The sequence below is a fragment of the Gekko japonicus genome, unplaced genomic scaffold (assembly GCF_001447785.1).
Source record: "Gekko japonicus isolate JY-2015 unplaced genomic scaffold, Gekko_japonicus_V1.1 scaffold1484, whole genome shotgun sequence".
Classification (NCBI taxonomy): Eukaryota; Metazoa; Chordata; class Lepidosauria; order Squamata; family Gekkonidae; genus Gekko; species Gekko japonicus.
The window spans coordinates 448116-459937 of NW_015173715.1; the positions used below are offsets into that span (position 1 = coordinate 448116).

Consider the following 11822-nt stretch of genomic DNA (forward strand, 5'->3'; position numbering starts at 1 on the left):
CTGAAAGTAAACGCCACTGAATAGAACAGGACTGACTTCCGAGTAGACCTCCCTAGGATTGCTCTCATTAACTCAGTGATTCACAACCTAAAGAGATTGGGGGGGGACCCCATAACCTGAGCAGCATGCATCTGTAAGTATGTCCCGAAGTTGGCCACAAAGGAGGGGGCAAAACATCCTCAAGGAGAAGAAGGAAGGAAGAAACACACTCATTTCAAGACCAATTAGTTTTATTAGGAAGCTGGGGTTTTTGGGCGATTCCAAACGAAAAACACCAATAAATAAATTAAGAGGGGGCTGATGGGGGAAAGGGACGGAAGGGAAGGGAAGGAACAGAGAGGACGTGGGCCGCTCAAAGCTTGTCTGCAAGCCAAAGCCGGTACAAGGAAAGGAGCCACCCTCGACTCCCGGGACCATCCCACTATCACGGAAGAAGCAGGCTGTGAAAACAACCCCAACAGTCTTCACTCCCAAACACTCTGTTTTCAGGTGAAGGAGACACGAGAGGAGAAAGGTGGAAGAAGTTATGCCCCTGACACACGCAGTTGCCCAACGGTTGTGATCTGAAGGGCAACAAGGAGAAGAGACCTGATTTCAGAGGAAGCGACTGGGGTGCGGACCTTATTCATGGTGGACGGAGAAAGAGCTGAATGCGATCTAGTGCGGAGTTGCAGTTCTCTTGCCTTCTAGCAGTTGCGGTTCTCTTGCCTTCTAGCAGTTGCGGTTCTCTTGCCTTCTAGTAGTTGCGGTTCTCTTGCCTTCACCTGTACGGTTCCCACGTGAGTGCCAGCAACTACGGAGTTGTGCATATGGGCTGGGCAGGTACAGAAGGATCCTGACATCTGAGATGCCTTCCGCTTAGTCATTTTGCTTCTCTCGAGCAAAGGCATTTGACTTCTGGGCAAAAGTCTCTGCGACCAGCAGCGGGAAGACCAGGGAAGCATCGGCATAAACCTGCCAATGGAAGACCAAGGAGAATGCAGGATTCAGAACGTGCTCGACTAGTCAACAGTAAGTGGAAACCCTACCCCCTACAGTTCCATGATCAGCCTCTCTCCTCTGTGCCCCACACATACCTTGACAGGTTTTGCATCCGTACGTATTTTCCCCCAGGATACCGCCTCATCAGGCCGAGCTCCCGAATCCGAGCCGTCAAACTCCTGTGCCGTGTTGATATACACTGAAAAGTCAGCTCCGTTTCTCTGTGGAGGTGACAGAATGGGTGAAACCAGGCACAGGGAGCAGAGTCAGCTGCCCCAAAACTGGTTTTTCAGCACAGCATACATATAATTATTCTCATATATATGTTCAGAGCTATACAAAACTGTCTTATACCAAGATTCTCTGCTCTGGTCACAGCTCTCCAACAGCTCAGCCCTGCTACATAAGATACTTTTGAACAGAGGACACCTGGACCAAATTCCAGGAAACTCATTAACCTAGGACCAATCAAACGTACAAGGTTGTGCATCTTGCAGGAAGGGTGCAAAGACGGTAAATGCACAAACAGAATGAACTATGGGCCCTCTTCCAGCACTTAAAACAGGGCACTTTCTGGTTTGCCCCTCGTGAAGAACCAAAGAGGGTTCGGCTACTGTGTATACCTGGAGAAGTGCTGGTTTGGACTATAAGCCCAGATCTTTTGTGCCTTTGGTGAGAACAATTTCCCCGGCTGAAGAAGCATGCAAACAATACCAGGCCACTGATACACAGAACACTTTCCACCACAAGGTTTTCCCACACTAATGGAACCAGTAATCTAGCAGCCTTTCCCTCTCTGGTCATCTTCAAGCAGAGGCTGTTCTAGATCTCCCATAATTTTCTAGCGTTGGGTTTCCTGCACTAAGCAGGGCTTGAACTACATGGCTTACAAGGTCCCTTCCAACTCTAGGACCAAGCATCCTCTGTAATCTCTCCCTCCCGACCCCGCTACTGCCTTCCTCCCATGTGTCGTCATGCCTAATGCAACGTCCCTCACCATCAGATTGGCATTGGCAATGTGGTGCTTGACGAGACCTCCACCCAAGATGATCATTCCTGTCTTCTGGGCAAAGATGGCCTGGGTGTTGATAAGCCTCAGATCTACAGGTGGGATGGAAACAGCTATTAGGAGAGAAGTATGGCCCACTCAGCACCACTTTGAACAGTCACCCTGAATCTCTGGCTCTTGGTACACCATCATCCTCAACAGCCACTGTACCATGGGCACACGGAGAGTTACCTCTGTCCTCCCAAAGACCCAGACAAGCTTACCCCTAGGAAAATCAAGGGCGTGCTTCCTGAATGTGACAGAAATCTGACTCACCTTCCACAATGTCCAGCACAAGGCCCGGCTTCTTATAGGAGTGGAAGAAAATCATGTCTCCTAGGGAGCCATCGGTCAGCGCAGGACTCAGCACAGGGATACTGTTCTGCAGGGGAATGCAAGCCGCACACTTAATGGAGCATTTCACTAGATGGGGGCAGGCATAAATCAGCATTGGGTGGGGGGGAGAGAGAGAGTTTGAAATACCTGCCTGTCCTGAAAAGTACGGGATTAAATGCAGAAGGGAGAGCTATTTTTAAGAGTAGAAAACTGATAGGATTAAGTGGATAGATCAGCTTGATTAGAGCAGAGGGGAAATGCTTAGGGGAGAATCAAGCTGATTCAGTGACAAAAAAAGGCTAATGCAACCTTGGGGTGTATCAACAGAGGCATATCATCCAAATCGCAAGATGTGTCGTTCTGCTGTACACTGCTTTGGTCAGGCCACACCGGGAGTATTGTGTGCAGTTCTGGAGGCCTCACTTAAATTAAAAAAAAAAAAGGATGTGGACAGAATGAGGCGGGGGCAGGGGAGGGGGACGGGGAATTGGGGGCCTGGAGCCTAGGAAAGGCTGAGGGACTTGGGGATGTTCAGTATGGAGAAGAGGAGGTTGAGGGGGAACATTATTGCCCTCTTTAAGTATTTGAAGGGCAGGGAGCTGTTCCTGTTGGCAGCAGAGGATAGGACTCGCAATAATGGGTTTAAATTAAGGGTGGGAAGGTACCACTAGGGAGATGGTGAGCTCCCCCTCCCTGGCAGTCTTGAAGCAGCGGCTGGACAAAGAAGAAGAAGAGATTGGATTTATACCCCGCCCTTCACTTGGAGTCTCAGAGCGGCTTACAAACTCCTTTCCCTTCCCCTCCCCACAACAGACACCCTGTGAGGTGGGTGGGGCTGAGTGAACTCTGACACAAACTGCTCTTTTTCAAGGACAGCTGTGCCAGAGCTTGTGACTGACCCAAGGTCACATCAGCAGGTGCAAGTGGAGGAGTGGGGAATCAAACCCCGTTCTCCCAGATTAGAGTCCGCACACTTAACCACTACACCAAACACTTGTCAGGGTTGCTCTAGGCTGATCCTGCACTGAGCAGGGGGCTAGACTAGATGGCCTATATGGGTCCTTCCAGCTTTGTGATTCTATGATTCTGACTAGGATAAAAGGACTCAGACCTTGACTCTTGTTCTGTTGTGCCTAATGGAGGGAGTTTTGACTCTCGAAAGCTTATACCCTGACACTTATTCTGGTCTCTTAGGTGTTGTCGGACTCAAATCTAACTGTTCTACCACAGACCGATGCAGCTACCCTCTGGAACCATCTTCATGGAAGGATTTAAAAGGCTGGTCTTGGGTGATATTTCAAATGTCAAGGAGATGACTCAGATTATCAAAAACTGGAAGAAAATAATAATAATAATACACACACGCGACACAAACCCATCCCATCCCAAAGAAAAGGCATTCTGTCCAGGGCACTGAGAATGCTAAATGCCGAAGCCTTTCCCCAGCCTACCTTTTGTGCCCAGTAACAGACTGATTCAGGATTGTTGATTTCCTTGCCAAGCCGGGCAATGAGCTTTGATGGCGTCCACTTCACACCCTGAAAGGCAGGGAGACATCACCGTTAGATGGTGTTGCTGTTTCTGTGGGGAAGCTGAGCATTTCCATAGGTCTGTACAGTCTTCACAGGAGGTATTTTTGAAAAGGAGAAACATTCACAGCCAAGGCACAGCAAATAAATAAATCCCAAGCTACAGAAAGGAAAAAAGATGAGCTATGAGCAAAGAAACCTGTGAAGAATTCAGACACTCGACAAAGCTCTTACCATACCTGGCTCCCATTCATTCTCTCCCTCAGTCTTGCACTACTTCCTTCTTCGTATCCAAGATAGACCCTTAAGACCAACAGCTCTCAGGTGCCTTTGGCAACTGCCCTATAGCAAAATTGGGCCATTTTCTTCACTAATGTTCCAGCTCTTACCTCTGTGTCCTGCTCTGTCACCATCTGGTCCAGGATTGGCATCAGCCAGTCTTCAAACTTGCAGTAGTTATCATTGGGCACCAGCAGATTCCCAATCCTGGGGGAAGGGAAGGTACGGCTGATGAGCAAATTCTGGCCAAGGCACTTTGCCGCCTTACTTTCCCGACTCCCACACAGTGAGGCATATAGCCGTACAGCCTCCATACACCTCATAAGAACATAAGAAAAGCCATCTTGGATAAGGCCAGTGGTCCATCCAGTCCAACACTCTGTGTCGCACAGTGCACAAAACACAGAAGCCATCAAGAGACGCAACAATGGGGCTAGAACTCCAGAAGTCCTCCCACTGTTGCCCCCAAGCACCAAGAATATAGAGCATCACTGCACCAGACATAGTATTCCTTCCTCTGCTCCATATGCTATCCAAACTCCATATGGCCAATTCTCTTCCTACAGTACAGCAACGGGAAGGGTGGATTATAGAAACGGAAGACAACTTGGGAATGACTCTTCTATCTGTCTGCTGGGGAGCTCCTGCCTACAACTAGACCACCATCACTACTGATACCTGTTAATCCCGTTCTGTCGGAGCTCTTTCCCACGCAAACTGAAGTCTCCAATGTAGGTGGGTGCCAAGCATTTGATCAGGTCTTCTTCAACTCCACCTGCTGTAGTTACCAGAATGTCAACCTGAAGAAGCCAAAGGAACATCAGCTGTAGGAAATTCCATAAGTTGGGGTTCTGTAAAGTTAACCTAGCCACCTCCCACCAGGCAAAGTTAGCAGGCAACCATGAAACAGCTGGAAATAATGTATATATCCTTCAAAAAAACACACCCTGTCTCCTGCTGTTTGTTGCTCATTAAAAAAAATATCAGATGAAATGCTCTCCCACCGCATCACTGAGACATAAGCTAGAAAAATATTGCTGTGCGACATCCAGGAATTTTCCCTCCACAACTCATTCTTACCCCTTTCTCACCCACACAACTCCCAAACAGTATTTTTCCTTCACGCTAAACAACTAAACCCCTCTGAGGACTGGGCCATACCATGTTGTGCTGCACCAGGTAGCGGATGGTCTCACGGATACCTGAGCTGATGAGGTTGGAGGTGAAGCCCAAGAAAATTGTGCAGCTAGTTAGGTGGCGAGGACAGGGATTCAGGTTGGCATGGTTCCCTTCCTCCTCTCCCAATGGTGTCAGCTTGGCTTCTATCTATAGAAGACAGGAAAACAGTGTGAATCAAGCTTCACAAAAGATGGGAAAAGACAGAGCCTGATGTTTTCAATACTCTCCATACCAGAAGTGCAGAAAAGATGCCCTGGTGGATCAGACAAGTGGTCCGTCTCATTCAGTAACCTTTTTCACACAGCACTCAGCCAACCATTTCCCTTTCAAGGCCAGAAAACAGGGCATAGAAGCCAAGGTCTTCCCCGATGTTGCCTCCAAGCACCAGTTATTCAGAGGTTTACAGATCCCGGATGGGGAAGTTCCTCGGATTGACCTATCTGCCAAGTATCCGTGTAGTCCCTTCTTAAAACCATCTTACTTGTGACTGTCACTATATCCACTGGCAGCAGAGTCTACAATTTAATTACTTTTTGAGTAAAGAATTATTTCCTTTCCTGTCCTAAATATATTGCCTATCAACTCCAATGGTTATCCTTGAGTTCTAGTATTGGGGGGAGGGGAGTCATCTGTATGTACTTTCTCAATCCCATGCGTAATTTATACAAATCTCTGTCATTTCCTTTGGTAGCCATCTTTTCCCCCCCTAGACTGAAAAGTCCCAGACCCTTTACCTTTTTGTTTGTTAAGGGATAGATGGGGGTGTGCACTATTGTTGGAAATGGTATAGCAGTAAAAAAGAGTAAGCAGCAATTCTGCAGTGGTGGTTCAGTGGTGGACTGTGTGACCAGCCTCTGTGCACACACTTATTATTATCATCATTATTATTACTAGGAATAAGGCCCATTGTGGAAATAAATACAACAAGCTCTAGACAGAGGCTCTGGCTGGTTGCCTGGCCGTGGGCACTCAGCATTAATCTGCTGTGGTGACCTCAGCAGGGTATAATGACACACAGCTTACCATTTTCTCCAGGGGAACTAATCTCTGCCATCTGTAATTTTGAGTGATCTCCAGCCCTCACCTGGAGATTGGCAACAATGGTTCCCAGGAGGAAATGGCTGGTTTGGAGGATGAAGTCTATGACATTGCACCTGTCTGAGGTCCTACCCTTCCTCAAACCCCACCCTCTCCAGGTTCCACCCCTCAGATCTCCAGGAATTTCCCAACCTAGAGTTGGCAACCCTATCTCCTTCCCAGCCAATCATCAACCTACCTTTATCTGCCCTTCTGACTTCAGCTGATCTCTGCCATCTAGAGAGCAGTTTTATTTCTGAGTGATCTCCAGCCCTCACCTGGAGAATGGCAGCAATGGCTCCCCAAGAGGAAATGGCTGGTTTGGAGGGTGGAGTCTGTGGCATTCTATTCAGCTGAGGCCTCTCCCCTTCCCAAACTCTGGCTTCCGTAGACTCCACCACAAAATCCCCAGGAATTTCCTACCCTATAGCTGGCAACCATAGACAGGACTGGTCCCAATGAGTTCCCCACAAAGTATGTATGTATGTATGTATTTATTTATTTATTTGTTAGATTTCTATCCTGCCCTCCCGCCGAAGCGGCTCAGGGCGGCTTACAACAATTATAAAACCAGCATAAATACATACATAAAACACAACTCAATAAAATAGCTCAGCTCATTTTATGACCAAGCTTCGTTGCCTAGCAACAGTCACTGAGGGAAAAGTTAGCCCCACAGCAGGAGCCAAGCAGAAGTACCTTCGTCAGGAGAGACAGCCGTTTTGGCAGTTTATTCTGTCAAGGAAGAGTGTCCAGGTTGGCAGTGGGCGGGGGAGAGGAGCGGACCTAGCACCCAGCGAATGGCACATGGGTACTCTTGAGTTGCAGCTTATGGGCCAATGGCTGATGAAGCACACAGCACAGCCAATGGGAGAGCCGAAATATGCCAATATGTTAGGCATATATATATATGATTATTATTATTATATCACCGTATCCCAGCTTGAGCCAAGCTCTGGGTGATGTACAAGGCATGACACCATAAAATATATTAAAAACATTAAAATTCAATATATAACTTTAAAAAAATTACAATACAGAATAAAAGATCTAAGATAGTAATTTCCCTATAATATTATTTAACCCAATTCCGGACTACCAGCCCTTCTTCTGGGCACGGGTAAAGGAAGCTCAGAGCAAAAAAAAGGAAAGAGGGACAAAGGAACAGTGCTTATGAATACAGGAATATGCTGAAGAGAACCAGCCAGTTAATAACTTCTGTGCATGTACAGACGATTTAGACAGAGATTTTCTTTATTCCATCTGCTTTGCTCTGTTAGTAATACAGTTTGTACATCTCCCCCCCCCCCTGTCAACGTTGTTTCCTTTCACGACCATAGAATAAACTAGAGCTGTTCTCAGGGAGATGGCAACAGCATGCATCACAGAACATGTCCAAACTGTTATCCTGTTTACTAGAAACTGTTATCCTTTTTATTTAAAAACTGTTATAATTTTTATTTAAAAATTGTTACTCCTTTTATTTTTAGAAGTGCTTTGAAAATGTATTTTTATTATAGTTTGATTACGACAACCGTAGTTAAGATGTAATGGAACATATCACGTAATAATCAATGTCTAACGGTTAATATTAAGTAATGATAATAAATGCCAGGCTTTAATAACAAATGTATACAGAATGCAAAAACCTTCCAAATACTATGTATTTTAAATGTTTGTTATATGCTCTATATTTACTCTGATGCTGATTGTCCTTGTTATGAATAAGTTATAGATTATTATTATACCTGTATCTCCATTTTCCCCTTGTTTTTCTGTAAACCTATTTTAAATAACAACAACAACAATTTAAAAAGCTATTTTAAAAAGACATGTCCAAAGACCGGGGCTGAAACCTAGGCATTTTCTTGTCCACCATTCCACCCTTCTCCCCAATCAGGAATGATCTTGGTTACTCACCATGCGGTTGATCTCATTCACAGCCTGCCCAAAGTTGGTGGCCTGAAAGCCTGTGGTCAGATAAGACTGGAGCAGGGTGTGGTAGTCCAGCCCATGGTCAAAGTCATAACCACGTACAGTCAGGCTCCCTTCAGGTAGTCCCTCGCTGGGCTTCAGCACAGCAGCTACTGCCCCAGCCGGAAGGCAAGATGCCACATTCTCCATCAGATGGACGCTGGAGTGGCTGGCAGCCTAAGAGAAGGAGGTCATTGTTATGGAAACCCCCAAGCATAGCTCAAGAACATCCCTCCACATGAATGCTGCTATACAATCCTGCCTTCTCAAATTGCTACAGCTCTATGGTATCACCCTTCCAAATTGGGTGGCCGTGCTCTCCTCTCAGTTTCCAGGCTACCAACAATAAAGAACTCTCCTTTTCAGCGAGGCAGGTATAACCACAATAAATCAGCACGAGATAACAATTCTAAAATCAACAGCATTAAAACAACCAGCAGAAATTCTTAAAAATAAAGTCCTATAGAGACTGATCTCTTTCAAGGCCGAAAATGCAGATGGTCGGGCTACTGTCAGGGGTTGGTTACAGAGATAGTATCATCCATGTGGAGAAAGGTCTGCACTGGTTACCCATCTGTTTCCAGGTAAAATTGAAAGTGCTGGTTCTTACCTTCAAGGCCTTAATAGCTTGGGGCCAGGTTGCCTAAGAACCGCCTCTTCCCATACTGTCCAGCCTATCAGTTAATATCTGCCTCTCAAGCCCTGCTCTCTGTGCTCTCGCCTTCAGAGAGTGGCGACTAGTAACAGGGTATTTTCAGTGGTGGCACCTCACCTTTGGAATGTCCTCCCTCTAGGCTCACCTGGTGCCTCCTTTACATTCTTTTTAGCACCAGGCTAAAACACATCTTTTTTTTCTTTTTAAATTTTATCTAATGCCTTCTCAAAGCACAATACCACCAATATCAAAAAGGCTCGTAAAAATGCATAGTTTGTTAGCAGCATGTGGAGAAACATAAAAAAGACACTTCAACACATCAACAAAGGCTCTACCAGTGCAGTCGTCGTAATTATTTAAATTTGCTCTTGATATCCAGCCTAATGAAACAAAGAGGCAGCTGGATGAAAAGACTTGACTGAACTTCACAAACACAGTGACAGACAAACACAAAGTGCAGAATGCGGTAAACTCTATCCTTTAAAATCTGGCTTCCAGGGAACAACCAAACAAAAATGAACTACCATGGGTTAAGAAGAGTTGACAAGGAGGCAAGGGCAGTTGAAATTCTCAATAAAATATCACAATCCTCTTTCACAGACCTCATAGAGAGAACCATAAAGATGACAACAACAAACAGTTACGAATGACACCAGTAGTAATACTATCAAGTTATAATCCCCATATGTACCCCAGAGAGCACTGCAATCAGGATCCCAAAATCAATTGGGCCCCCCAGGTCCAAAGGATACCAGACTGGCCTTAACCAGGGCTAGAGCTTTTTCGGTGGTAGCTCCATTCTGGTAGAATGAGCTCCCAGAAGAGATCAGGGCCTTGTGGGATGTTATGCAGGTCCGCAGGGCCTGCAAGACTGAGCTCTTCCACCAGGCTTTCAATTAAGGAGCCACCCCCGTCATCCTCTGCCCTAACAGCTTAAGGGCAGAGAGCTCTGCCCCGGGCCCCCTGGAGTGACTAGCAACATCCTGTGCTAGCCGCACAAAGGAAGTGATGTATGAGCTGACTATTAAGAGAGATTATGAACTGTTGCCACCATTGTTAAATAACATCATTATTATCAGAATCGATTACTACTAGCACTTCATGATTTTAACTGTGGACTGTTTTTAGGAAGTTTTAAGATCTTTAATCATTGTTATCTGTATGTTTTATCCTGTTGTAAGCCACCCTGAGCTGGCTTTGGCTGTGAGGGCGGGGTATAAATTTGAAATATATACACATATACATATACATATACATATATATATATACACACACATACATACACATACATACACACACATAAATAAATAACTTCTACATTTTTCTACTGGTCATTATTTCCCCACTGGCTTGCTGCTCTACCAAAGCCAAAAAATCAATGTACTTTTGAAGTTAAAATGTAATTAAACAGCCTTCAAGAAAAACTGTCTCCACCATTAAAGATATTGATTTCAGAGTCATTTACGGGCCAAGGAGGCTCTAATTTTTTAAAATATTTTTTTTTCTGAACTCTCTTTTAAAGGTGTCAATATCAAACCTGAAAAGTCACAGCTTTTGGGGGGGGTATATTGTGGTTTTTAATGGCAGGCTGCTTCAAGTAGAACTCAGAAGAGGCGGCAGAGGAATGTTCTAAATAAATAAACAAACAAACACATTTTCCCTTTACAAAGAAGACTGGGGACAAATGTGAGGTTTCAATCACATGCCCCTAATGTGAGTGAATAATTACTCAATATGCTGGCACCACAAAAAAAATCAAGCGTACACCATACACAGATTGCACATAGCCCTATTCATGTTACGGTGAATACACATGTGGTCAGGTACAAATGTGCACTTGACTTTTTTATTTTTTAATGCACACGTTGAGTAATGCTCATGTTACATTCAACACACATGCAGCTCAATTTGTGTCTTAGGGTTGCCAACCTCCAGGTGGGCCCTGGGCATCTCCCACTATTATAATTGAACTCAAGGCTACAAAGATCAGTTCCCCCAAAGAAAATGCCGGATTTGGAGGCTGGACTCTGTGTCACTGTACCATGGTGAGGTCCCTCCCTGGTAGGGGTGTTAAACCCCCCCCCCCCCCGTAATGTCTGGAGATCTCCCGCTGTTACAACTGATTTCCAGGCGACAGGTATCAGTTCACCTGGAGAAAATGGCTGCTTTGGAAGGTGGATTCTATGGTATTACACTCATTCAAGTCCCTCCCTACCCCAAACCCTGCCCTGCTCAGGCCCCACCCCCAAATCTCCAGGTACTTCCCAAACCAGAGCTGGCATCTCTACTTAACCCCCACATTTATCCAGGTACTGGTCCCAGGTTTCATTTCTAAAGTGAAAACACACTGGCTTTCTTACAAACAGATGTAGAGTGTACATACAGGCTGTACATGCATTCACTGTAACATCTGAACAGGGTTCATGTGTCCACCCTAGGCTTTGGGGTGTGTGGGTGTTTCGGGAGTTCTTATGGCATCTCAGTGACCTCATTTGGAAAAGGATGGCTGGTCTACTTTTATGTTCCTCGAACCAGAAATAGGGCTCTCTTGAAAATCGCAAAACTTAGCTGGCAGTCCATGGCTAAAGAACTAAGAAGAGTAAGGATCATCTTCTTTTCCTCAACTCCCCCGTTCCCACATTCCCTTCCCTCCACATGTTACCTTCCCGATGTGGAAGCGGCAGCTCCGCAGCTTCAGGGGCCAACGAGGAGGAGACTCTGCTGTGGCTCCTCCTCCATCCCCCGTATCCAGTGGTTTCGGCCG

The 11822-nt window shown here is 45.8% G+C and overlaps 1 protein-coding gene across 2 annotated transcripts in view; it reads right to left on the bottom strand.

The window, feature by feature from the left end:
• Positions 1-242: 242 nt before the first annotated feature.
• The window catches only part of DHPS (deoxyhypusine synthase), a 12528-nt gene continuing 948 nt past the window's right edge, over positions 243-11822 (bottom strand). For both annotated transcript variants that reach the window (XM_015423328.1, XM_015423329.1), the window contains exons 2-10: positions 8350-8580; positions 5335-5499; positions 4852-4973; positions 4284-4380; positions 3817-3903; positions 2306-2411; positions 1979-2082; positions 1077-1202; positions 243-954 (exon numbers count right to left, since the gene is read on the bottom strand). In XM_015423328.1, the coding sequence (XP_015278814.1) occupies positions 859-954; positions 1077-1202; positions 1979-2082; positions 2306-2411; positions 3817-3903; positions 4284-4380; positions 4852-4973; positions 5335-5499; positions 8350-8553 (1107 nt within the window). In that variant the 5' untranslated portion in view covers positions 8554-8580 and the 3' untranslated portion in view covers positions 243-858. The remainder of the gene's footprint in view (positions 955-1076; positions 1203-1978; positions 2083-2305; positions 2412-3816; positions 3904-4283; positions 4381-4851; positions 4974-5334; positions 5500-8349; positions 8581-11822) is intronic.